General features: G+C 56.4%; 1 protein-coding gene across 4 annotated transcripts in view; it reads left to right on the top strand.

Annotated features, from left to right (window-relative positions):
• Nucleotides 1-427: 427 nt before the first annotated feature.
• PAX5 (paired box 5) overlaps nt 428-26784 on the top strand; it is a 142305-nt gene continuing 115948 nt past the window's right edge. For 2 of the 4 annotated variants that reach the window (XM_054809632.1, XM_054809631.1), the window contains exons 1-5: nt 428-632; nt 8375-8540; nt 13050-13247; nt 17316-17380; nt 19234-19362. In XM_054809632.1, coding sequence (XP_054665607.1) covers nt 587-632; nt 8375-8540; nt 13050-13247; nt 17316-17380; nt 19234-19362 — 604 coding nt within the window. In that variant the 5' untranslated portion in view covers nt 428-586. The remainder of the gene's footprint in view (nt 633-8374; nt 8541-13049; nt 13248-17315; nt 17381-19233; nt 19363-26784) is intronic. The other 2 variants (XM_054809635.1, XM_054809633.1) reach the window with 1 other exon arrangement.

Raw genomic sequence — 26784 nt, 5'->3', positions numbered from 1 at the left:
GTTTTCTTGGGTTTTGGCTGCGTCTGGGGACATCTTGTGATGTTTTAGAGAACAGGACATGATCTCACATGGAGAGGAGCTCTTTAGTTTCTTAATCATTTCACGGTTCCTTCAGAGGCTTTTTTTCCACCTAAAACGTTTAGTTTCAGCTCAGTGATCAGCTGCAAAAGCTCGGCGGGGAGCGGAAGAGTTGAATTATTCTAACCTGCGAGAGCCTCTCAAAAAAAAAAAAGATAAGAAAAAAAGATATAGAAGAAAAGAAAGAAAAAAGAAGAAAGGAGAAAAGAGGAAAAGAAAAGAGGAAAAGAAAGAGAAAAGAGAAGAAAAAAGAGAAGAAGAAAAAAAAGAAAAAAGATAAGAAAAGAAAAGAAAAGAAAAAAGAAAAGAAAAGAAAAGAAAAGAAAAGAAAAGAAAAGAAAAGAAAAGAAAAGAAAAGAAAAGAAAAGAAAAGAAAAGAAAAAAAGAAAAGAAAAAAGAAAAGAAAAGAGAGAGAAAAGGAAAAAAAAAAAGAAGGAAAAGGACGGCAATAACAACAGAACGTGGAAACTTTTCTCTCTGTCCGTTCCCCAAGTCCTGAAAAGCCGGGATGGAGTTGGAGAAAACCTACGCGACCCCCCGGGCCGGCCGCACAGGTGGGACTCGGGCTGGGAGCCGCGGGGAGCCCTCCGCAGCCGGTCACGCGTGGGCTGCAGTGCGGGGCACAGTCGGGTGCGGCGGGCCAGGCCGGGGCGGACCGGGGGGGGGGGGGGGTGTCCGCTCTCCCTGGGGCCTTCGGGGCGGCGCGGGGGGCCGCCGAGACCCCCCCGTGTCCCGCAGACCGGCCCCACGACGGCGCCGGGGCCGGCCGGGTGTCCGCGGGCCCAGCGCTCTGGCCGGGCGGGCGAGGGGACTGGCACCGGGCACCGGCGAGAGTGCGTGGCGAGCCTCGTCCCGGCGTCCCCGCGGGGAGCGTGGCGGCGGCGTGGCCGTGGGGCCGGTGGCGGGTGCGGGAGTGGGCGCGGAGGCGACCTCGCTGCTCGGCGGCGGAATGCAATTCCGAAGCGATCGATGGGGCCTTTTATTAGTTAAATCGCCTGAATAATCGTTTAATCGATAAAGCATTTCATGGCGGCGCGCCGCACGCCCCGCGCGGCGGGGGCGGCCGGGTCGGGAGGGCCGGGTCGGCGGGCTCGGCAGCAGCGGCAGCTTTGCCCGGGCCGGCGGGCGGGCAGCGCGGGCAGCGCGGCGCCCCGAGGCCTCTGCCGCCGCTGGCCCCGGGCACGGCAGGTGCCGCCGCTTCCCTGCGGGTTGTCGGGCCGGGGGGGGTGTGTGTGTAGGGGGGGGCTTCAGCGCAGTGCCCCGCGGGGGAGGAGGAGGAGGAGGGGGGTTTGAAGGCAGGGATGAAGGCCGGGCAGGGAGGGGTGCCGGCCCTGCCCGCCCGCTCTCCCCCTTCCGCGCAGGCAGGAGCGGCCCCTCCCGGTCCCCGCGCCCCCCTCGGCCGAGGTGCCGACCAGCGACGGGGGAACGGGGGGCGACCGGCCCGACGGCCCTGGCTCGGCTGCGGGGCTATGCGCGAACCGTCCCTCACCGTCCCACGGCCCGGCCCGGCCCGGCGCCCCCCGCCGCCCGCTGCGCCCTCGCCTCGGCCGGACCCCAACCCCCCCCCACCCCCCAAGTCCCGGCCCCGCGGCGGCGGCTCGGCCGCACCCGGGAGTTTCGCGTTCAACGAAAACTCGTCCCGCGCTCGCCCGCCCCGCGCCGCCGCCGGCGGTCGCAGCGGCCCCCTGTCCCCCGCCGCCGAGGGGGGGGGACCCGGCCCGGCCCTGCCGCGGCCGAGGCCCCGAGGGCGCGGGCAGCGGGCGCAGCGGGGCGGGGGGGCACTCGCCCGGAGGCGGCGGGCAAAGCCGGGCAGCAGGGCCGAGGGCGGGGGACTTGGCTGGGCTCTGCCGTGCCCCCACGCCCACCCCGCGGCCCGTCCGGAGCGGATCAGCCCAGCCGGCTGGCACGGCTGGAGCCCCGGCCTGGGGCCAGCGCCGCCAGGGGCAGGCCCCGTGTCTCGGCGGCCGGAGCGGGAACCCGTCGGCCCTAGACGCGGCGGCTCCCGTCCCGCCAGCGCGGCCCTCCCGGGGACATCCCCTCCTGCCCCGAACCCCTGCGCCACAGCGGGGCGAAAGCACGGACCCCCGGCCCGCGCCCTCCGCCGCTGCCCGGTGTCCCGGAGCAGGGCGCCGTCGGAGGACCCACGTCCACGGGGCGCGCCGTCCACCCGTCGGGGGTCCAACGGCCGCGATAGTCTCCGTCCCCCCCGTCGGGGGACCCACGGCCCGGGGACGCGCCGCCTCCCTCCCCCCCCCCCCAGTAACCCCCCCCCCCCGGGGTCTCGCGTGGCTGCGCCCCCGCCCCGCCCGTTGAGGGCTTGCGGCCACGCCCCCCTCCCCCATTGGCCCGCATCCCGCCAATAAGCAGCGGCGCCGCCCGGCGTCCAATGCGGGGCTCCGGCAAGTTAACTTTTGCCATTGGCCGGGGCCGTGAGTGACGGCCGGGCCCCGCCCGCCCAGGTCCGCCGCTGTCCAGACGTGCGGTGCTGAAGCGCCGCCCGCCGCGCCTCCTCCGCGGGCGCGCTGGGACGCGCAGCTCGGCCGCGGGGCGCTCCGCGCCCCGCGACCGAGCTGCGCGTCCCAGCGCGCCGCCCACGGTAACCGGGGGAGCCCCCCGCCCCGCCCCGCGCGCCCCCGTGCGGCCCGCCCCCGCCCCCGCCCCCTCCGCCCGCCACAACCCCCGCCGCCCGCCGCGGGCCGGCAGCGCGCCGGGCTCACCGCCCGAGCCAGCCAGGCGCCGCGCCGCCCCGGCAAAGCCCGGCGGCCGACGGCGGGCGGGGAGGGGCGGGGGGGGGGGGGCGGCTGCGGCCCGCGGCGGGCGGCGGCGATGGGAGCGCCCCGCCGGCGCTCCAGGTCGGACGGCGGCCGCTGACGGGGCGCCCCCGGTCCCGCGGGGCCCGCGGCGAGGCGAGGCGAGCCCGGCCCCCGCCCCGCTCCCCGCCCTCTCGCACACCTTCCCCCGCCGCTCCCCTCGCCCACCGCCGCGCCCCGCCCGGCTCCGCGAGTTGCTTCGAGCGGCGCGGCGGGTGGGCGGCACAGGCGGAGCGCGCCGCCGCCCCGGGACCGAGCCCCGCGGACGGGGCGCCCGCCCCCGCTGCCGCCCGCCTCGGCCGCCGCCGCCGCGCAGCCGCCGGCGCCGACAGCACAAAGAGCCGTCGGGGAGGGAGCGCCGGGCTCCCGGCTGCCGGACCGAGACGCCCGCCCCTTCCGCGCCCGGCGCCGCCTCGGAGCCGGGAGGCGAGTGCCGCGGCTCGGCGGCCGCCCGGGGACCGGCCGGGGGCAGAGGCGCAGCCCGGGGCGGCCGCTCCTTGCCCCCCCGACGGAGTCACCGGACGTTGCGAGCGGCGCGGGGAGCCGCGCTCGGCCGGCGCTGTCGGATACCGCGACCCCGCTCGGGGCGGGACTCTTCGGGGTTTTTTGGTGGTTTTTTTAGTTTTGGGTGGGTTTTGGTTGGTTTTTTTTTTTTGGCCTTTTTTTGTTTTGTTATTTTTTTGGGGTCGGTCTCCGGCTGTTTATCCGGGCCCCCTCCCCCAGCCCCAAACCCGAGCGCTGCCGGCGAATCGAGACCTGCTCGGCGAGGCCTCCCCGGCCCGGACCGCTCCGATGGAAATACACTGTAAGCACGACCCGTTTGCAGCAATGCATAGTAAGTAGGCTGCTAGTTCAACTTCTCTGACACGGCCGCGACGGGCCCCGCGCGATCGCGGACGGGGCCGCCGGGTCGGCTCTACCCGCCCGCCCCGGGGCTCGGGGGGTCCGGACGAACGGCAGTCCGGGCTGCTGCCGACCCCGGAGCGAGGGGCTGCTCTGCCGCGTCCCCCCGGCCCGGGCCGTCCGTCCGCAGCCGCCGGTGCTGCCGTGCCCCTTCGGGAAGGGCGACCGCGCCGCGGGGATGGTTTTGCCGGTGGACAGCCGGCGGCGGGATGCTGCGGGCAGCGTGTCCGTGGTTTATTTTCCCGTAGGGACGGAGCCGATGTAAATGTGCGTTTAAATGTACACATAGATATACACACACGCCTAACCGTATATGTATCTCTACCTATATATATATGCCCGCACGTTTGTGTGTTTGCGTGTATATATATATATATATATGTGTATATATATTTTTTCCACCTAAATCAAATCTCAGGAAAGAAAGCCGCCCGGTATTTCCAACGAACGGAAAAGTTTGCTATACGATATTCTCGATCTATTTCAACATTTTGATATTCGCTAATTAAAAACGACAACAACAACAAAAAACCCTCAAACAATTACGAAGGGCAGGGAGCGGGGCTGCAGGGAAGATTTTTTTGTTTGTTTTAACCATCCAAAGAAAGGCAGAGCAGTTCCTCGGCGAGCTCCGCGTCGAGCAGCGCGGCAGAGGACGAGCGGGCAGCAGAACTGGTTAACAGGTCGTGCGCGATGGGCTTGCCTGAGATTTGTTGTGCTTGAGAGGTCGGGGAAGACTTATCCATTAGCACAGTGTTATGTGAAATGACATCTTCTCTCACGGTGAGTTAAACGCTGCATTACGGCGAGAGATTGCGAGGAAATTTAAGGTAGAACTAATCTCATTTCCTGGCGCACCGCAGCCCTTTAGCTAAAAGAAATTTGTTTGCAAAATAAACCATCCAGCGCTAGGGCTGGAAATGTCCCTCTCTCCGCCTTCCCCTCGGTCGCTGTTTGTCTGCCCGCTCCCCTCTCGCTCTGCCCATCGCACGGTTTCGGAAGGTGTCCGGGGCAGGGATGGCAGCCGGTAACGCGCTTCTGCCGCCCCCGTGAAAAAACCGACCTTCCCTCCCGCGAAAACACGGCGTTTTAAACCCGCGTGTATTTCTCTCCTCTCATTGAAACCAACCGCATTTTTTAAAAGAAGAACTTTAAGGGCAAACGGGGCGCGGGGGGACGCGGAGCCCCCGCCGCCGGAGCGCCCCTTCCCGCCCAGCCGCGGGGGCGAGCGGGACGCGGCGCTCTCGGACCCGCAGCCCCACGGAGGACGGGCTTCGGGCAGGAGAAGCCGCGGCAGGTTCCAGCGGCGCCCTCCATCATTCGCAGCCGTAGAAAATCGATAACTTCCGCAGGAATTTCGGGGCAAAACAGAAGGAAAAAAAACCCCAAAGCCCCGGTGCCTTCGCTCTGGCCCCCGGCCGCAGCGGGGGGAGCCCCCGGGGACATGCGTTGCCAAACGATCTCCGGACCCGCGGCTTCCCCGGGGGGGTGGCGAGGAGGCCCCGGTGGAACGCGGCGGCGGAGGACGGGGGGAGCCGGGAAGCGACGAGGGCTGCCGCCGGCGGGGGGAGCGGGGCTGGTGGCGCAGACCGGGACACCGCGGCCGGGGCGGTCCCGAGCGGGAGCTCGGCCCCTTCTGGCTCCGCCACGGGCCCCGCGGCTTCCCCGTCCCGCGTGGTCAGAGCCCGGGGCCGCCGCCGAGGCGGGCGGGGGGCGGCCCTGACTCCCGCGGGCGGCTCCCCGGGACCGGCCGCCGCTCGGGCCGGCTCGTCCTCCGCCCGCCCCAGCTTCCCCGCTCGCAGCTGCCCCGGGGCTCCGGGCAGGGCCCGCGGACCCCGCGCCCGCTACCTTCGCCGGCAATCGCCCCCCGCCCGAAGGCGCCCCCGAGTCTCGCCCCGTCCCCGCTCCCTGCGGGGAGCTCCGAGCTGCGGAGCGGGGCACGGAGGGGCGAGCAGAGGAGCGCACCGACCCCGGTCCCCCAGCCCGGCCCCTCGGGCCGGCGGCCAGAGCCCTGTGTTCCCCCGCCCCCGCAGCCCCCCGGCCCGACGGGGCCCCCGGCGCCCGCCCACAGCCGTCCGGGGAGCGCGGCAGCCGGTGGAGAGGGACGCCGGGCGGACAGGGAGCCGGGCTCGGGGCCGGTGCCGCTTCCCGAGGCGGTGGCAGGTTTGGGGAGGGGTCCCCCGGCGCGGCGGGAGGGACGGCGGCAGCCCCAGCCTTTGTTCCCCCGGCGGCTGCAGGCTCGGATGGTCTCGGCCTGGGCAGGCCCGGCCTGCGCCGGGCTCCCGGCGGCTGGGAACTGGCTCCGGGGGGAGAATCATCCCTTGCCCTAAAGAAACGCATGTCTTCATGCTTGCTTCCCCCCTCTCTTCTTCCTTCTTTCTTTCTTTCTTTCTTTCTTTCTTTCTCTTTCTTTCTTTCTTTCTTTCTTTCTTTCTTTCTTTCTTTCTCTCTTTCTCTCTTTCTCTCTTTCTCTCTTTCTCTCTTTCTCTCTTTCTCTCTTTCTCTCTTTCTCTCTCTCTCTTTCCTCCTCCTTTCCTTTCCTTTCCTTTCCTTTCCTTTCCTTTCCTTTCCTTTCCTTTCCTTTCCTTTCCTTTCCTTTCCTTTCCTTTCCTTTCCTTTCCTTTCCTTTCCTTTCCTTTCCTTTCCTTTCCTTTCCTTTCCTTTCCTTTCCTTTCCTTTCCTTTCCTTTCCTTTCCTTTCCTTTCCTTTCCTTTCCTTTCCTTTCCTTTCCTTTCCTTTCCTTTCCTTTCCTTTCCTTTCCTTTCCTTTCCTTTCCTTTCCTTTCCTCTTTCCTTTCCTCTTTCCTTTCCTTTCCTCTTTCCTTTCCTTTTTTCCCTTTCCCTTTCCCTTTCCCTTTTCCCTTTCCCTTTCCCTTTCCCTTCCCTTCCCTTCCCTTCCCTTCCCTTCCCTTCCCTTTTCCCTTCCCTTTTCCCTTCCTTTTCCCTTCCTTTTCCCTTCCTTTTCCCTTCCTTTTCCCTTCCTTTTCCCTTCCTTTTTCCTTCCTTCCTTCCTTCCTTCCTTCCTTCCTTCCTTCCTTCCTTCCTTCCTTCCTTCCTTCCTTCCTTCCTTCCTTCCTTCCTTCCTTCCTTCCTTCCTTCCTTCCTTCCTTCCTTCCTTCCTTCCTTCCTTCCTTCCTTCCTCTCCCCTTCCCCGACCACCGCCGCAGGATGCTGCCGTTCGCCTCGCCTGCGCTGTCCGTGGTTCGGTGCAATTAACGCCGATAACCGGTGCGCAGCCCGCGGTCTCGCTCCCCGTCCGCCGCAGCCACCGAGCTGTCCCCGCCCGGGCCGCAGCACCGTCCCGGGGGCACAGCGGTCCCGGCGCTGCCGGCAGCTCCCCGGGAGTGGCGGCTGGGGCGGCTCGGCGCTGGCAGAGGTCTGCCTCTCGCACCGGGACGGCGCAGCGGACGCTGCTCTGCTCCCTCGGGCTTCAGCGGCCACACGTTTCGTGTGGAGTCACGATGTGTCCTGACAGTTTGAGAAGGTGTTTGCAAAGTTTGACAGCTGTTTGTCAATGGTGAAACGATCGGATTTAAATAAAAACAGCTCTATACAATCTTTTTTTTTTTTTTTTTTTTTTGCACAGAGGCATTTGGCTTGTCAGCTTATTCAGTACTCTTCAAGCCCTGTGCAAATAGACAGGTTTTCTGAATTATTTTTGTTCCAGAATTGGCATCTGTACTGCCCCTATTGCTTGTTTTCAGTTTCTCCACTCCTCTGTAGTTTGGATGATTAACAACATGAGGGTTAATTATATTTCCTCACTTGGTACACGGCATTATTTCATGTTCATGGGTTTTATGCAGTTTCACTACTATTTATCCAAGTGGGTCCCATTTCCCACCAGATACAAGATTCACCTTGCTAAAGATGAACTGTGCAAGTCTGCTCAAAAAGCAATAATATACTGGGCTTGCCTGAGTGGTCTTGTTTCATTTGTGGGATGAAAATATCTGCCAAAACTGCTGTAAATAATAAGAGCAGAAATCATGCTCTGGGTCGTTGTTTTTTTTTTTTTTCTTTTTCCTTTTTTTTTCTTCTCTTGCCTAAGTCAAGGCATTTGGAAAAAACCCCAATACTTATTTAATTTCAGGTATCCCCTCCTGTGCTTAGACACAAATAGTGTGTAGGCTGAGCAAACACCCAGCCTTATTTTCAGTTGGCTTCCTAGGCAGAGGCTCACGAGCAGCCTCTTCCCACGGGGCAGCACCAGGCCTACCCCCAGAGTTTGCAGTCGGGTGAGAGCGGCTGCTGGCTTCGGGAGGAGGGCAGTCCTCGTCTGGGCATCACGGCAAGGTTTCTCGTGGCCATTTCCCAACGCGGGGCCCGATCTGCCTTGATGCAGGAGGGTCCTCCCCTCCGGCGAGTGGCATTGCGGCAGTGCAGGCAGCACAGCCGTGACTGCCTCCGTGCTGTGGGTTCCACAGCGCCTGGGGAAAAGCAGCCGGAGGCTGGGGCGATGCTGGGGAGGTGATGCCCAGCGCCGGGGCGTGCTGAGTTGGGGGTTTGCCATGGAGAAATGTCCCGCAACTCTCACACACCTCTTCCTCTTCTGCCCTTCTCCCCCTCCCCTGTGTGTTTCAGGACATGGAGGCGTGAATCAGCTGGGGGGTGTTTTTGTGAACGGCCGCCCCCTCCCAGATGTCGTTCGCCAAAGGATCGTGGAGCTTGCCCACCAAGGGGTCCGGCCGTGTGACATCTCCCGGCAGCTCCGCGTCAGCCACGGCTGCGTCAGCAAAATACTTGGCAGGTAAAGGGGGGGACGATGCATACTTCTGTGTCCGTCAAGAGAAGAGTGTCAATGCCGGTGCCTTAATTGAGGGCTGCAAACAAATGGAGAATAGTAGAAACCTCAGGAAATCAGTCCAGTGAGGAGAGGGGCTTCCTGACCTCTCCTGGGTTTATATGCCTGATCTGGGGAAAAAAGTGCCACTATTTGTATCTCTGGTTTGCCCCTTTCACGGTTTCTTATAAGTAATTAGAACACAAAGCGCAAAATGCCACATGGGGTGTCTTTGCTGTGTGTAACGGCATATATCCCACACGTTTCTGTTCTGGACAAGTAGAGAAGTCTGTGAGTCATCTTCACTAAAATGGAAAAAAAATAGAAGTTGTGCAAGTTACTCATTTTGCTTTCTGAAGATGACTCTCTTTTAGCAATAGTATAATTCTATATGATATATACACATCAACATTGCCGTGCTTTTGTTCACAAAGTGTATTTCACACTATGTCCCACTGTTTAATTTGATGTCTTTTGCTACTCTTGTGCTGGAATATGTTCTTAATTAGAGCACGGAATACCATAAGTAACTATTAGCCATCTTGATTTTGGCTATTTTGGGAATAGCTCTCTGTTCAGGCTGGAGCTGCTCAAACCACTATGGCAACAGGAAATTAAACTCCAAATTCATATGGTTCCCTGATTTTGTTTTAAAATTTGACATAGGTTCAGGTCACAAATACCATCCTTGCTTCTTTGTATCTTGTGAAATCTGAATATAATTTGTGTAAATTATAGTATTTAAATGGTTTTAGAGACCAGGTATTCTGAGATACTTGGGCAACTACTGTTAAGGAAAACATTTTTTTTTGGGCGGGGAGAATATGTTTTTCTTGATAATCTGGAAAAGTTAATTCCTAAACTATTTACTAAACTTCCACAGATAACTTTATTGTTTAGAATTTTACTATTTTCATTTCACCATCACTTTCTTTTCCAATTTTTAACCAATTTGTTTTCCTGGACATAGTGTAGCTGCAAAGACTGCTAAGGCAGGGGGGTTTTTTTTGTAGTATCAAGCAGGGAATGTGCTTGTATTAGCAGCATTTACGATCTCTCAATGGCCCTTTAAGTGTTCAGAATCGGACTAACTTGGCAAAGCCACAGGCCTCTGGTTTTGTAGCTCTTGACGCTCTTTTCCTCACAGCCTCCTCTTACCTATCCTCGCCTTAACTGGCGAAGACCACCTCCGCAGCCCTGCACGGCGTGCTTTTAGAGAGCCGCACGAGCCAGCGTGCGGGTTACGCTCAGCGTCCCTGCTTTCTGTCATGCCCGCGTTGCAGGGAGATGCATTCCCCTGCATTCCTCCCGGTGTGGCTTAGGGGACACTGATGCCTTTACTGTTTTAGAGAGGAGAACTTTCCATGGGCTTTCTCTGAGCCTGCCTGCCCATCGCGGGCTGTTTCACTCGGCTGCGGCGTTGCCTCGCTGTCTGCACAGGCTCCTGCTCCCAGCCCGGCTGGCGCGGTTCGGCTGGTGATGCTCTCCGCTGCAGCACACTTGGCCACCAACTTCCATCAGGACCAACATGCAGCTAAGAAAGGGGCATTTTATTTATCTACCAGGCAAATGTCCGACGGTTTTACTTTTGATAGTTTGAATAGATTTACCATTTGCACTATAGACCTAAGAGCGAGGCTGCAGAGCTTTGTCATTACAGTTGTCAACAATAAATTGGAATTTCATAGCTCATTATTTTCATAACTAATAATTACAGTGGGTAAAATGTCACTGTAATTGCCACTCTATGTGTGTGTTTTTGCATATGCCTGCATGTGTGTGAAAAACAGGAATCCTTATGATAAATCCTTACATTTGGATTTGTATGGTCGGAATTTTTCAGACCTCGATACAGCCTTAAAAACCATGCAGAGGCAGGGAACCAGCAGTTGCAGTGCGAGTGAAACTCTCACCCCTCGGAGGAGGGGTTGCCCACTCTTCACCTGCATTGGCAACTTGCTGGGAGCAAAAGGCCTGGACCTGATGTGCATAAAATGAAGCCGACTGCAGCCGTCCTTGCCTTTAAAATGGAGACGGGAGTCAGGGATGCCCTTGCTCTGCAGCCTGCAGGCTCTTTGCTGCACCCAGGTCCATTGCTAGGCGAAGAGGATAGAGGCGTCAGCGGCCTCGCTGGGCAAAAGCTGTCCCCCATCACAGCGAGCTCTCCCGGCTGTCCGGGGAAAAGGGCCTGGGCCCGATCCTGCACTCTCCCGTGCGAGGCAAGTCTTTGCGTTGACGTGTGCATGCCTTTGCAGGCTCGAGGTGGTGAGCGCGGGTCGGTAGGCAGTGGTTAGAGGATTTGGGAGAGGAGGTCTTGCTGTCCAGAGGGCACCAGGGCTTTGTCCCCCAGTGAGCTCGCCACTGCCACAGCATCGTGGTGGCGAGGGCCATTGCCGTCACGGCTTACCTGCCGTGGTGGAGTCACTGTGGGAAGCACCGTCTTGTCTGTGCAGCCATGACTCCCCGAGCTGCTGGCTGATGCTCTGCTCAGCTGGGCTGTCCTGTGTCGTGGGGCAGCCGACAGGCATTATGTCACGGTGCAGCGAGGCACTGTTGGAGAAAAACACTAAGGAATGTTTGTAAAATCTGTGGGTTTGACTGGAACTAAGAAAACGATGACTTTTTGTTTGGTGGCATTCACAGTATTGTCTGGCTTCCTTCTACATCCTCCTCCCAGGAGAGGCGCCAGCAGCAAAGGTTTTGAGGCCAGGGGTGCAAGGCGTTAGTAGGTTTGTGGTTCGAGTTTGCCATCGTTTTGTCACGTCCTCAGTAAGCCTGGGAGGAGCTGAGTTTCACCCCTCTGCCCTAAAGCTCGCTACCGGGCTGCGTTTGGGGACACCAGGAGGGTTGATCCATCCCTGACACTCGACGCTTTCCATGGCTAATATTGCTTAAAGGGCTCGTGGAGACTAGCAGATCTGAGTCCCCATCTGCATCCAGTATATCTGAAAACATGTACCAACAACACGGTGTCAGTCTCTTTGAAGGAATTTGAGGCCCTGCACACAGAGCTCTCCCAGAAAGATTGTTAACCGGTAGCCTGGCAGAAATTTGATGAACATGGTTGCGTGTTACAGTGAGACAGACTTTGGCTGCGCAGCCTGTTTGTGCTCTGCTCATGCTGGAAAGATGGGGGAATAATTTTCTTTTCTTTTTTCATTTAATGGGCATGTCAAGTAGCTGCAGAGAAAATATATTAATAAGCAGTCTTATATTCTTACTTGGGAGTCTTTTCTGAGCTCCCTACCAGAAATGTGGGCACAGAGCGCTGACTGGATGTGTTTAAGCTGCTGAGAGCGTGTAGCTCGGTGGGCGTCTGGTCGAACGGCTCACGAAGTGGAGGTCTGCTCTGTACAGAAAGGACGTGCCGGGTCAGGGCAGTCAGGGCAGTTGTTGCAGGTAGGCACAGGGTTTATTTTTCATCTGGTCACAAGAAAATTCATAAGATACAAAGAAGTGCATGGCCGGGAGAGTGTCTCGTGTGCTGTGCTCCCTGACAGCGCAGCAGAGAGGAGCACGATCTCATTCTTGGTCTCCGTTCTGGCCCTCCATGGATGAGATACGGCTTCTGCTTGTAGCAGCATGTTCAAGGCTTCGTGCATTAAAAGGGGGAGACTTGTAGGGCCAGGGATCCCAGCTGCGATGTGCATTACAATGCTACCAGGAGCAGTCGCTCTTATGTGATTTATAGATGAAGAAATCTGGCAGAATTCTGTCGGTTTAGGGATCCAGTCCTCCGCTTTTCCTCGAGTGTCACCAACAGAGCTGCTGGTGTGGGTAAAGATGCTGTACCCGAGGAAGGGCTGCGGGACTGGTCACACAAACCAACTCCCACATCAGCTGGACTCCTCCAGAATGTGGGCAGCTCCTGTTTCCTTGAAATTTAGTATTGAAACTACTAAAAACATAATGTTAAAAATAATACGCTGTGAAAAATATTAAGACCACAATATGCATATTAAAACCATAAAATGGGAAAAACATATCATGGCATATTTATTCCGGAGGTACAAATAAAATACAATACCTAGCCTTCATTTCACTGTGAAATGATAACAAACTGTAGATATTAATGACGGAGAATTTCTGTAGAAACAGTAATTTACTACAGAAAATTCCACCGCAAAAAGTGGTCTTTGGTGTGATTTGTTTCTATTATTGCCAGTACCGCTGATTAATAACACACATTTTCAGTTAATTTTGGATCCCAGCATGCCCTTTAATCTTGCATTGTTTCTTTTGTCTTGCTATTACGGAAAAATATATATTGTATGCCAAGGCCCAATTCCAATTACTATAAGTTAATCTATTAGGTGATAAAGCACTACATGGGCAGAAAATGTGTATGTGAAAGTGAAGATGTATCTTAGGATTTGCTGGGGTTTGGTTACCTTGAAATTATGTTCTCTATAAATCTCAAAGCATGTTCTCTGTCTATCTGTGATAACTAAAGCTTTGTTTTGGATGTTGTCCCAGGTATTATGAAACCGGCAGTATTAAGCCTGGAGTGATTGGAGGATCAAAACCAAAGGTCGCCACACCCAAAGTCGTTGAAAAAATTGCAGAATACAAACGCCAAAATCCCACCATGTTTGCCTGGGAGATCAGGGATAGACTCCTTGCTGAGCGAGTGTGTGACAATGACACCGTGCCCAGCGTCAGTTCAATTAACAGGTAAAGATCTGTCTGGTCCTGGGGAGGGATGCTCCTTGGAAGCGCTGTCACTGATCCCTCATTTGTTAGTAGGACCGGGTGTTTTGGGCTGTTTGCGAGAAATGCAGTTTGCATGTGTTTCCGTGATGCGTTTGGGGCTGGGGAGCAGCTGTGGGCTCACCTCAGCGCACAAAGCGTCACGGATTACCAAGGTTTCCTAAGAATGGGCAGGTTCTGCTGCTGGCCTTTACTTCTTTCCCGTCCTTTCCCCCTCCCCAATCCGTGAGCTGCAATCCTCGCTGGTAATGATCCTGCGTATTTTCTCTGAATGAGGCCTCAGTTCTGCTCGACGGGCTGGGGGTTCAGTGGGGGCTCAGTGGGACGCGCTTCCCCGGGGAAAAGCTCGGGCAGCCGACAAGTGGGGTGGCACTCATCTGGGAAAAGGGTGGTCCGGGTGCCTGGAGGAGGGGACCCAAAGCACAGGTCTAAGGTACCACTTCTGTCCGCTTGCTGCTTGCTGAGTGTTGCTGAAGTTGGCCCAGAACTGTGCCGGCCGCTGCCCGCTCCCATCGGCGTGAATATCCCTGGGGGAATTTGGCCGGTGTCTTTGGAGTGCCTCAGCCGTCTGTGTGTTACACGGATGGTGCACTTAAGTGGCCTTGAATTGCTTTTGTAAAAATGCAGCAGAATTTCATTTGGAGCTGTGGATTTGCCCCAACCTTGCCGGGCAGAAGTGGGCTTGCAGAGGGGTCTGGAGCCAAGCTGACCTACTGCCAGCTCAGTTACACCTTCTGTGCTCACCTGCTTCCTTCTGAGCCAAAGGATGTCTAAAGCTGGTGTTGAAAAAGCCCGGTGGAATACTCTGTTATGTCCCCAGCCCTGCCAGACCGATAATATGGGATTAATACTTGCAAGGTAGAGTGCTTGGGCAGCCTCATGCACACCCACACCCCTGGCAAGCAGAGTCCTTTCGTTTTCACTCAGGAGTATGCTATGTGCCGGGCTTCGACCGCACCACGCCGCTGAGATGGTTTTCACTTGTGCGATTGCATGCAAATTCTTTGAATGCAGCTAGCTATAAAGTCCCATCTGTGTCCATGGACGTGAAATAAATTGATGCAATATTCTTTTATTGGCTATCCCAACCTGATTTGCATTCATGGAGTTGCCGCTTGAGTAGCCGGAGTGGCTTCCCCAGCATTAGCAGAGAGTGGTGTCTCTGCCTTGCCGAACGGCACGTTGAGTCATACGTTCGCATGTTTAAGAGCAAAAATGGGTCAGTTCACGCGCAGCCTTTGCTGCTGCCTGGGAGCTCCTGACTCGCTGCGGCTCCAGAGCAGCACTCAGTAGCCCTACAGACATGGCATTTTCAGTTTTAAAAAGGATTTGAGAAATAATATGAACACCGGGAAAACTGAAGGAAAATCCCGCTCTGACTGTCCTCAAGTAACTAAGGGCAAATTCTGCTTCCGTGAAAGTGACCTCGAGCCCGGCCATGTGAGAAGTATTGCTGCTGTGAGCAGCCCCATGATTGTGTAGTAGGACTTCAACCATCCTCCAAAAACCTACCAAAAAATGCAGTCAGAGCTCTAGAAAAATGAGAGACTAGGTAGCTTCCAGTCGTGTTTTGAGCCAGTTTCCATATTCAACCTCTTGCTCTGTCCTTGTGTGCTTCCACACCGATAATGTCCACATGCCCACTCCCATTGCATCAGAAACCTGCTTCATGATCCGCCACCAAGTCTTTTGGCTGGAAATCTCATTCTTTCTCACCTGCTTGTGACTGCATCTAAGATCTTTTTCTTTTCTTCAAGGTGTGAAATCCTTTTTTAAAAATACATGCAATCTTTTTGAGTCAGTCTGTTTACCCAGAGAATTGTTTTTGCCAGCCTAGGAACACAGCCTGAAAACCCAGACCAAACTATCATGACAATAAACCTGGAATTCACGTCAAAACACATGGCTTTAATGCTACATCTTCCCAGTTCCATGCTGCAGTCTGTGGGATTTATCCTCGTATTTAAAATTAAGTGTATACTTCAAGGCTTTGCTGGTAGGGATGTTACATGCCAAGGATGCAGACCCCTGCTCTGAAGGCACGATGCCCTTATTCACCGCCGAGGTGCAGATCGGGTGCTGCCTTGTCGCTGCAAACCTGCACCCATCGGAAATCGTGCAGGGTGGTTCCTGTCCTGCTGCAGGGAGGGTGAAGCCGAGCAGTTGGCATTCCTGCGCAGGGGAGGACAGAGCCGCCTTGCTGCTCCCCATCCCTGCCTCCCCCGTCCCTGCCTGCCCGGTGAAGAGACAGGCGATCCCCCGGGGCCGCGCTGTTCCCTTCGGGGAGCTGTTGCTGCTCTTGGAGAACGCTGGTGCCGCTGGGACGGACTGTGCTCAGCACATCCCTGCTGCTGAGGGTGCCTTTCAGCAGACAAATTTGAGCTGCTACCCCTGTATATGAGTGAATAATAACTATTATTATTAATTAATAACATTAATTAATATTAATAATAGGCCACTCTTCCGCAGCAGGAACAACTCTCTGTGATTAAGGCTTAATTAATCATTGTGATTAGTTTTGCTCAAATAAGCCGAGAGCTGCCCAGCTGCTTCGAAGTGCTCCAGTCCTCTGTCCCTCCGGAGATGAAGATGTTTATGTGTCAGAAGGACCTGGACACCCTTCCCTTGCCACGACAGCAAGGAGGCCTTGTGCAGGGTGTTGTTTCCACTCTTGCTCGTGCAGGGTCCCAGGTCTTTGCCTGCGCTCCCCCACCAAAGCTGCTGGCACAGCTCCCTCTGACCTCCACGCCGGGCTGGCTGCTCCCGCCCCTGGCCGGGGAATTTGCTGCCGGGGACCCATCCACCAGTGACGTCTAACACCCAGCAGCTTCACTCTGGGTCTGGCAGCCGAGAGATGGCTTGCTAACAGACCAAGCCAGCCAAGCTGGCCAGCCTCCCTCAGGCTCTGCAGAGGGATGGGAGGGGAAGGGGACAGCAGCGTGTCCTCTTCTGGGATGGGGCCAGGTATCACCGGTGGTGGTTCCTCTACTGGCTCACGCCGCTGGCTTGATGTTCAAGCAAGCAATTGCTGTTTGTCCCCATGACTGCATCTCATGCCTCCCCTCCTCTCCCCACTTCCAAATTCATGGCAGGCAGAAATGGGAGAAGAGTTTGTTAGGTAAAGAGGAGAGACGCTTACTGCAGCATTACTGCTGCATCAACACCACGTCGGGCAGGGAGATGTATGGTGAGTGAGCAATGTGCCTCCTTCAAGCCCGTTTTGATTCTGCTGCAGTGTGTGGCAGAACCGTGTGATCTCCGGAGGTGTTTCAGACCCCATCTTTTCTTTTTTCGCAGTGCATTGGCAGGTGAGCACTTGGTACAGCATCTCCCCATCTCTTCTTAGCAGCTGCCCTCTGTCCTGCAACACAACACGTGCCTTCCGCTTTATCTGCATCTCCGAGTTTTTCCTGATTGACATCATTATAAATCAGAGCAGAGGCTGTCCCCAGCAATAACAATGTAGTTATTCAGCTTTTAAAATTAGTATTTAATCCAGCAGATTTTTCTTTTAATATTAACCTGGCTAAGCAGGTGTTTTTCCGGGGCATCCAAGTCCTCTAGCCGTGTGAGTTCTGTACCCAGAGTGGTCTGGGGGGCTGCCTTGCAAACGTGTCCCAGCACCCAAGGGTGCAGATCGCAGCCAGCTGGGACGCCCGGACTCAGAAGCGTCCAGCTCCCTGCGAAGGGGGTGCTGGGCCCAACGAGTGCCCACATAGCAATAGATATCTCTTTGCTGAGAGGTGTGGACTAGGTGCTCAAAGGCACCGGCGCAGCAAACTCTGCAGCGTCCTGAGGAGCATGTAGGAGTCAGTCACCCAAAGGTCCCTAATGGCAGGCGCTGGAGGCAAAAGCATGGTCCTGGGTCCGCCCTCCAAACTTTGATCTTTCAGTGGATGATGGGGGGATAATACACAGGAAGGCATTTTTTTGTATTGATGTAGGTGTCCTGAACTGAAAAAATAGTGTCTGATACCCCCTGCAATTGTGTGCTTAATGCTAAGGAGTCATTTCTTTTTCAACTGCACACAGGATCATACGGACGAAGGTGCAGCAGCCACCCAATCAGCAGGTCCCAGCCTCCAGTCACAGCATAGGTAAGAAAACTTTTTTTTTTTAAAAATGTAAAAAAAAAATAGCATAATGGATTACAAATATTCTAAAGAACTTTTAATCATTCTTATGGACAGATAATTCTGCATAAAACACTTCAGCACACGTGCTAATGCGCCTTCTTTGTCATTCTCCAAGGGCTGAACATAGTAAATGAATTTTATAAATACTGCTAAAAGGTTTTGAATTTTACTGATTATTATGATAAATAGCTTTCACCATGAGACAGAAAATTGAAATCTAAACCAAAAAACCCCCACTAATGGGGGTCTATAGAATGTCAGATAATTAAAGTAATAAATCAAGAAAGGGATACTTATTCATAACATTTTCTGCATCATTAGTCAGTAAGTAGTTTTGAATGTGTTTTTTTCATCTATCAACCATCCCTTCCATAATTCTTTGTGCACTTGCAGTCTTGAGTGAAGAGGTAGCAAAACTTTCCAAAACTTTAATTCAGCCGCAGAGCAGCGATGCTGCGCCCCGAGGCAGGCGATGCGGGCGGAGGGGGTCCCTAGGACAGGTGGCATCAGCCCTGCACGAGGCCGATGGCGTCTTTCTGCGGGGGCCGCTCTGGATGGAGGGGCTTGGTCGGGGCTCAGGGCTGCTTTCTTTTTGTCCTTGTTCCCCAAATGCCACCAGGGACTGGGGAGGACCTTGTTCTGTAGGCAGAAGGGAGGTGGGATGGGGGCCCTGGTTCCTCTCTGCCTTCATGCCGTCACCTGCGAAACGGGTAAATGCTTGATGCCCCCCTTGGCAAGGGTGGGCTGGTGCCGTGAGACGCAGAGCTGCGTGAACTCTCTGGGCTTCCCACAGAAATCATGGTGCAGCCCCGTGTGCTGAGCCTTTCTCTCCAATGCCAAAACAATCTCGGAGGAGGAAAGGCATCCCCCGATTTGCTACAGTGGCTTAGGGGATGTGTCTCCTTGAGGAAAACAGCAGCAGAGAGAAATCTTGTTTCTCAGGGCTTGGGGTTGGTAGGGGCAGCAGGGATTCCCCACACAGGTTGGCTCCCTGTGGGCTGTGGCTGGGGGCTGTCAGTGTGGTCCTGCAGAGCAGAGGACCCCCCCACCCCGTGCTCGGGGCTGCACAGGGCTTTCTGTGATGCGGGGATGTGCCAGCGCAGGCTCAGCCTGTGAGCAGATGGGGGTGACGGCGGTGCTGCCTCCTCTGCCTGCGTTCTTACAGCCTCGGACTCCCACAGCATCACATGGACACAGTGTCTGCAGCCCTGGCCGACATCTCCAGGCTCGTGTTGGCTGTGATCAGTGACCCCTCTTGGCTGGACACAGCTAGCACCCTTTCCCAATAGCTCTGTTAAAGCAGAGTAGATTTAATTAATATTTCTTGGATCCTCAGAGCTCTTCAGCCGTATGACCCACAGCTGGCCGTCCCTGGGCAACCCCAGCTGCCACTGGCTGGAGGCTGGCGGCTTGGGCCGGCAGGCTGCGGGCAGCAAACCAAGCGCAGCGAATGCAGGCTGCCTGCTCCCACGAGGTTCCTGCACCAGGAGGCTGGCAGCCTGCCCCGGGACCGCGCTGCGCAGCCCGTTTGTGGAGGCTCCCCTCTCTGCATGGCTGTGCGCTCAGCCAGCTCCATCCACCTTGCTGATGGCATGGGCTGGTGCGTCGCCTGACGGTGTCCGCTGGCCCAAGCGATGGGCCTTCCAGTTGTGCCTCGCTCAGGTCTGGGCAACCGACTGCTAAAGGAGGAGCATCCCGCATCCTGCAGTGCACGGCCCCGGCCCCTTGTGGTGGGGCGAGGGGTGACCGGTGGCTTTTGGGTAGGCTGGCACTCATGTTGTCCTGCCTGCTGACCACCTGGCCTTGCCTTGCAGCCTCCACAGGGTCTGTGACCCAGGTGTCCTCTGTCAGCACCGATTCCGCCGGCTCATCCTACTCCATCAGCGGGATCCTGGGAATCGCCTCCCCCGGCACCGAGAGCAACAAGCGCAAGCGAGATGAAGGTAGTGGGGGTTGTTTTCTGGTGCACACTGATGTGTGGCTGGGAGGGGTGGGACAGGATGGATGCTGCGTGTGTGTGATGTGATGGAGCTGCAGACGCCCCTCATCATCATCTGCTGCGGGGGCGTTTGGTCCTGTTTCGGCAGGCCTTTGCCAAGGTCACAGCCCATCGGGGGACCTTCGTCTTGACCTGGTAGCAGAGGCAGCACGTCTTTGAGGAGCAGGGGCTTGTCTGGGTGTTTCAGAAAGTACTGGGGGTGCGTCACAGTTTTTAACCAGACCCTCCTCCTGACTGAGGAACATTTCCCTCCTGCCAGTGAAAAGGGGAAGAGTCACCATTGTGCTGACTCTGTGGCCACCTGAAATGAAAAAAAGTCAGGGAGGTGTCCCTATCCACGAAGAGACAGAAAAGGAACAGCAGAGCTGTCTGCCATGCTGTACCTCTGCAGGTCCGCCCGGCCAGGGGCTTTTGTCAGCCCTGGGGGGTGGAAACGAGCATGGTCTGGTTGGGGTTGGACATTGCTGGCACTCCTCAGATCTGCTGCAGCGTTTATGGTCCTGTTTTGTTCTGTGTCCTGGGCATTTTCCTAATAAAAACACTGGTTTGGAGAGAAAGATGCTGGGGATAGAGTGGAAGGGAAAAGGAGAAATTCTGCATTGGTGTTTTCTAAAAGCGCCTTTAAAATAGAGCATCCCCTTCATTTAGTAAGTGCTTACAGAGAGGAGATGAGGCCAAGACTGCGGAAGCGCATGTGATAGCGGAGGGGACACCAGATCCTTAGTGGGGATGCTGTGGTTGTCGCTGCGGAGGGCACCTGGAGGAGGGGTGGCTGGCCACCCCACGGCAGCATCGGTGGGCTGAGGGTCCCCGTTCGCTCTTGGTGGGGGTGATGCTGTCCTGCCTGCCAGGGTGGGCTCCTGCTCCTTGCCATGAAGCTCCCGTGGTCCCCAGCTCCTGCAGCACCAGTGTGGGTCCAGCGCCACCCTGCAGCCAGGCGGGTCCACATACCCTGCTGCCCCCGCTGCCCCCACCGCCCCCGCTGCCCGGCCCCACAGGGATGGAGGGATGGGTGGGTGGGCAGAAGCCGCACTGGCATTAACCAAACCCGTGGGGAAGCCCAACTAAAATTGGGCGAGCAGCCTGGTGCCCGAGCTGCGCAAACAGGGTCGGTGTCTGTGGATGTGCTGGTGGAAACACCCGGTCAGCTCGCAGAGCAGTGCTTGGTTTTCTGAAACTGGGGAAAAACCGCAAGAGGTTTGTAGGGCCAATTTCAGCCATGTGGGGACTGGTCCGGTGGTGGGAGTCTAAAACTCCCTGTGCTCAGGTAATTGCCGAATATGCTGTTGTTAGATAACTCTGTGATAGTACATCTGATTTATGTTTCCAAATCAAGGCCACAAGTGCATAGATAAATATATGCATTAAACCAGAAATTTTGTATTTCATCAGCCAGGTCAGGAGAGAGGCCATCTGTGCTGAAACCACACAGCTCTGTCGCAGCCCTGTCCCGACCGAAGCACCGGTGCTTCAGTGCCTGTGATAACAGAAGACTCTGGTTTAACTGTAGAGGAAAGAATTACATGTTTCCTTGGAAAGATCAGAAGCAGGGCTGAGAAATTCCCCAGCTTTTGCCATTTCACATTTAGAAGAGAGCATGTGATTTCTAAAACAACCCCCATCATTTTGGCAGGATGAGTCATGATTTTCGAGCTTGTAGGCTGGACAGTAATGCTGTCCTCAGCAGACCATTTAAACTGCTTTTATAATAGGCTCAGTGCTGCAGATTTGGAGAGGCATAAACAGATACTTCAACATCTTTGTTTGAGGGGATCCCCAGGAGCGTCCATAACCCGTCCCCATCCTGCTCAGCACAAGTTCCCTCTGCACGGGTGCGAGGCACCCACGGAGGCGTCCCAAGGCTCCAGGCTGCAGGTGACAGGGAGGTGGATCATGTGCGCTAGCCTCTGCTGTGAGGTAGAGAAGCATGCCATCTAATTATGGCCTGTATCATGATGCAGATGCACAAGGGGGCAGAGTTAACTTTAACATTTCCTGACTTCGGAGAGCCGGGGAGAGACTACCCCTGTAGTGAGCCCCTCGCATCGTGTCTTTTGCCACGTCGTGCCATTTCTCAGTAGCTACTGGGAGGTGCGTGCCTACTGCTGTACCTCCCTGCATACGGTACGGGGAGCCACGGGCTGCGCAGCGCTCGTCCGGCGGTCCCGGCTCCCCTCGGCCAGGGAGCAAAGTGGGGTGGACTCATTCCTCCTGCTTCCAGCTGCATCGAGTGCTCGCTGTGATTCATTACCTAGTTCTGTTCTCTTCACTCTTGACATTTTTTTAGCAGATGTCACCAGTCTTTAACCCAGTGGGGAGCTTGCTGGGTAGCAACAGGGGCAAACCAAATCAGACAGTCTTTATTGGTTTATATAGCTGAAGGTGTCATTTTTTTCCCTGTTGTAATATGGACTTGGAGCAGATGTGCCTTTGCGGGGGATCAGTTGCTTTCACTTGTGGTTAAAGAACATGCTACTGGAGACTGACACAAGAAGCAGGCTGTTCCGTAACGAGGCAGAGAGATACAGGCAGCTGCTGCAGCCTCAAGCAGTGGAGGTTGCTGGGCAGCAGTCTCGCTGCTCTGCCTGCAGATTGCCTCCTTCGAGCTCTGCGGCTGCACGTTTGCCTGGCCCTGCAGCTCGGGAAAAAGCTGTAGAGGTGCAGGTGGGTGGCAGGGAGGTGCAGAATGGTCTTGCTGAGCTGCCTGCTAGTGAATGGGGTGTGTTTTGGGGAAGCTGAAGGTGAGCCGGAGCGGGCTGGATGCTCCGTCCAGTGCTTACAGCCGGCAGCAGTGCAGGGACTGGTTTCAGTCCCAGCTTACAGCTGGCTGGGCAGCTGGTGATGGTCCCGCAGTGGACCTGACAGGGTCTGCATTTTGGGAAGTGCTGAGCATCCCCTGTCTGGAAGTCAAAGCTTTCTGAAGCGGGATTAAATAATCCTTGGCGAGCAGTGAGAGGAGGGTGAAAGGCAGCTGCGTCCCCAGGCAGACACACAGAAGTCCGGGCCAGAGACGGTGTGCAGGGCACATTTTGGGGATGAGGGAGGTCGCTGGGCTCTGAGTGCTCTGGAGGAGGATCTGAGGGTCCCGTGAAAGGATGGGAGTGTCTGCTACCTGGAGCACGGCAAGGCAGAGCCCACCCCTCCTTCCCCCTTCACTCCTCTTTCCCCTAGCCCTGGTGTCCTTGCTGCGCGCTGCAGAGCTCTGCAGGTACGAGCGAGCTGGCCGAAGCGCTTAAGGCCAACAGCGAGGTGTTCGTGCTGTCGCAGCTGTGCGGGATCCTGAAGCAGGCAGGCGTGACAGAGGCACGGGACACGGCTCTCGCCTGGGATCTCCTCGTGAGCTGCTGCTGTCTCTGCAGGAGAGCGGTGTCTCTCCGTCAAAGCAAGGCAAATCCCAGGACTCCTGCTTCCACAAGAGCCCTGTGCTCCGTAAGAGGCACACTGTGTCTGCTGCTCCTTTCTAAGCGTGCTCACCACCCCAGAGCAAGGGGAGCATGTGGGGGGGTGATGCCGGCTGCCACAGGGACAGGCTCGGTGGAGGAGCACCATTGCACCTCGTGCACAGCCCTCTGCTTGCCAGTCCAGGAGGGCTGGGGCTGCTCGGTCTGACCCCCTCTCTGTACATGCGCTTTGCCTTCGGCACAGGCAGCTGCCGTTTGTTCCGGCTGGTGGTCGCTGTCAGGGCTGGCCTGGGGGTCGGGGGAAGAGGCTCAGTTCCTGCACCCCCGCAGAGAGATGTGACCAGCTCCCAATGGATTTATGAACAGTGGTTGGAAGAATTATGTCATACTCCATTCTTACGGCTTTTCCTTGCTTCATGCAAAACACAAACCATTTCCCTACTTGGGAATGACGACCGTCGGAGCAAATGCTGCATATTGTGTGGGGAACTTCATGTCTAGTTGTAAGTCTTCTACCAACCACCTGATTCTGCCCCTCTAGACATTTACATGCTTTTAGCAGCTTAGCCCGGTCCAAGACCCACAGCCTGACTGATGCAGAAGTATGCTCATGCCCTCACTTTGACACTGAAATGTGCAGAAATCTCTGACAGTGGCAGGTAATAGACGCGGTGTGTGAACACGAGCAGCAGCCAAGCCAGGCTGAAATCTGTTTGTATACAATAGTTGCTCCGTCGGTCCAGGACGCCTGCTGTGTCACTGACGCTACATCTATGCTGCTAAACTAGAGACAAACTTCAGCTGGCCTATCCTGCTGCGGTTACCACCACGCCGGCGTGATTTTGGCCTGTGCAAGCTGGCGTCCTCTCCGCCAGTGTCTGCTAACGCAGGGGCTGGCACAGGAGGGGCATCACACCTCTGCTCAGCTCAGGTGCAGCCGTGATGGCACAGAGGATAAGAGCGTTTCCTCGCAGGGACACAGGCTGTGCCAGACCAGATGCAGCTGGTTAGAGCAAAAGGCTACGTGCAGCAACGAGCGGCTTACTGCAAACTGCCGGCCTGGGCCTGGCCCTGGCCAGGAAACGCCGTCGGAAGCAAATCGAGCAGGGCATCCTGAGCAAAGCTCTGTGCAGGATGCGAGTGTCTGCTACCCACCCACTCCTTGCTGCAGAAGAGGTTTGGCAGATTTAAATACCTGCACCGAACAGCTGCACAGACCATATTTCAAATCCACTGGTATAGAGTCTTCTCAGCAGTGGAGGTGTTTGGGGAATTGAAACCAGCATAGCAGGAGACCTTCACTCGTACAAGTTGTTTTGTTTCCATTCTCACCAACCATAACCCTACGTTGCTGTCAGCATCTGGTGTGATGTAGGCGCTTGTGCTTTGTTTTCTCCACTGAACTCTTTGAAAAATGCCTTGCCTTTAAACATCAACAAGGCCAAGTGCAAGGTCCTGCACGCGGGTCGGGGCAATCCCAAGCACAGCTACAGGCTGGGTGGAGAATGGATGGAGAGCAGCCCTGAGGAGAAGGACTTGGGGTGTTGGGGGATGAGAAGCTCAACATGAGCCGTCAATGAGTGCTGGCAGCCCAGAAAGCCACCCGTGTCCTGGGCTGCATGTCCAGCAGCGTGACCAGCAGGTCGAGGGAGGGGATTCTGCCCCTCTGCTCCGCTCTGCTGAGACCCCCCTGCAGTGCTGCGTCCAGCTCGGGGGTCCCCAGCACAAGAAGGACATGGAGCTGTTGGAGCGAGTGCAGAGGAGGCCACGGAGATGAGGCGAGGGCTGGAGCACCTCTGCTCTGGAGACCTCAGGCTGAGAGAGTTGGGCTGGTTCAGCCTGGAGAAGAGAAGGCTGCGGGGAGACCTTAGAGCCCCTTCCAGTCCCTGCAGGGGCTCCAGGAAAGCTGGAGAGGGGCTGGTGCCAAGGGCAGGGAGTGCCAGGCCAAGGGGAATGGCCTGAAGCTGCAGGAGGGGAGATGGAGATGGGATGTGAGGCAGAAATCCTTCCCTGTGAGGGTGCTGAGGCCCTGGCACAGGGTGCCCAGAGAAGCTGTGGCTGCCCCTGGCTCCCTGGCAGTGTTCAAGGCCAGGTTGGATGGGGCTTTGGGCAAGCTGGGCTAGTGGAGGGTGTCCCTGCCCATGGCAGGGGTGGCACTGGGTGGGCTCTGAGGTCCCTGCCCACCCAAACCACTCTAGGGTTCTATAGACTTGGAACGTATAAGGTGTTTGGGTCACAGCCTTCTGTTTGCGAGGATAAGCCTCCAAGAGGGGCAGAGACACTAATGGGAATGAGAAGAAACTGGGAGTGGTGCGAACCAATGCCTTATCAAACCACCCAATGCTACAATCACCACGTTTCCGCACAGGGATGCCCCAGGTTAGACACATTTGGCCATCTGAGCAGCACTGACCTGCACAGCCGGCTGATGCTGCTGGGTGCATCTCTGACGGTGCCAACGCTGCAGCGGCTGCGGGAGAAGCCCTGCATTTGAGACCGGCCAACAAAGTGCTTTGCACTGACAAATGTCAGTGACACGTCTGGAGGGGAGAGAGACCAGGAAAAGCGAAGGAAGCATGACTAAACATGAGCAAGGACTAATAATACAGACAGTATTTCTGCATTTAGTGTCTTTCCTCTGTACCAGGCCCATGTTCTCCCAGCGGGACAGAAACAAGAAGCTGCACTCGCAGCTAGGCAGAGGCTGGCAGGGCTGTGGGCAAAATGCCCTGGGGGCTGCACGGCAGACGGTGATCAGCCTTGAAAGGGAGCACAGCTCTGAATAGGTGCTGCAAGGGTCTTCTGTCAGCTCCTCTTGTGGCTGAGGGACAATGTCACTTGAGGGCACCGACTCTAGGAGATTGCTGTGAGGGCTTGTAAAGTATTTTTCCCCTTTGGTTTAGCTCCACTTCTTTAAACGCTGAGCTCCAGAGCCCCAGCTGGTACCAGCTCCACTGAGTAAGATCAGGTGCAACATCCGCAGCTCTGTCCCCATCAGCAGTGTGTTCGTGCGACACGTGGATCATGTCCAGAGGCATCCCGCTGCTCTCTCTTCTTGCGGTGCACACAAACATCTGCCCGTTCTGCCCTCTTGGTCCCATCGTCCTGCCTGTGCCCTCCATCCCTCCTGCCAGCACAGACCTCCCACCTCGTCGCTGAGCACCGTGCCACGGGGATGTCCTGGCTGGGCTGAAGCCCTGGGTACTGCGAGCTGCTGTGCCAGCCTGCGGCTCGCCTGGAGGGGCCATAAGGAGAGCCCTGCCAGTCATGGGGCTAGCGGCGAGTGTGCAAACCCCCCTTTCTGGCCACGGCTTCCCAAGTCTTCATAAACGCAAAGTAGATCTCGTTGTAGCTCCCCTGGCAATGGAGGATCCTGGACACGGATCCTGGCTTTGCTCCCTGGGTACTGCTTGTCCAGGACACCTCTGGTGAGACACTGCTCTGGTGTGACAACCCTCTCCTCTCCCGAGTAGGGGTTGGGATCTCCTCCCACTCCAGACTTACTCCTTGGAGTTTCCTGAATAGATTTAGGCACTTTTGGCCTGGGGGGTTTGAGCATCCCCGCTGGGGAGGACTCGCTGAACGAGGGGTCACAGCACTGCTGGGCACCACGGGGCGTTGGACGGTCGCTGGTGTGGGAGCGTGGGAGGTGAAGGAGCCCACAGATGTGTTTGTACTGCCTGTCCACGCTCCGGGGCATCAGCAGGAGGAAAATACGTGTTGTAGCCAGCGGGTGATGGAGTTCGGTGCGGAAATTAACCACTGGTGGGGTTAAATTGCAGAAGTCCCTGTAACTCCTCTCCCCCCAGATAAGGACCTGAGCTTGACAGTGCATGGTGGGGATGGATATTGTCCTCTGCAGCTCTTCCCTGGGGTCCTCTGCACCGGGCAAGTGATGTGCAAACGACTGAAGCCTTTGGGGATCTGAACCACAAGGAAAACAGTCAAAACCAGAAAGACTGTGA

The sequence above is a fragment of the Grus americana genome, chromosome Z (genome assembly GCF_028858705.1).
Source record: "Grus americana isolate bGruAme1 chromosome Z, bGruAme1.mat, whole genome shotgun sequence".
In the NCBI taxonomy this organism is placed as follows: domain Eukaryota; kingdom Metazoa; phylum Chordata; class Aves; order Gruiformes; family Gruidae; genus Grus; species Grus americana.
The sequence above is the reverse complement of the archived record's forward strand: the minus strand, read 5'-3'. Positions and strand labels throughout refer to the sequence as shown.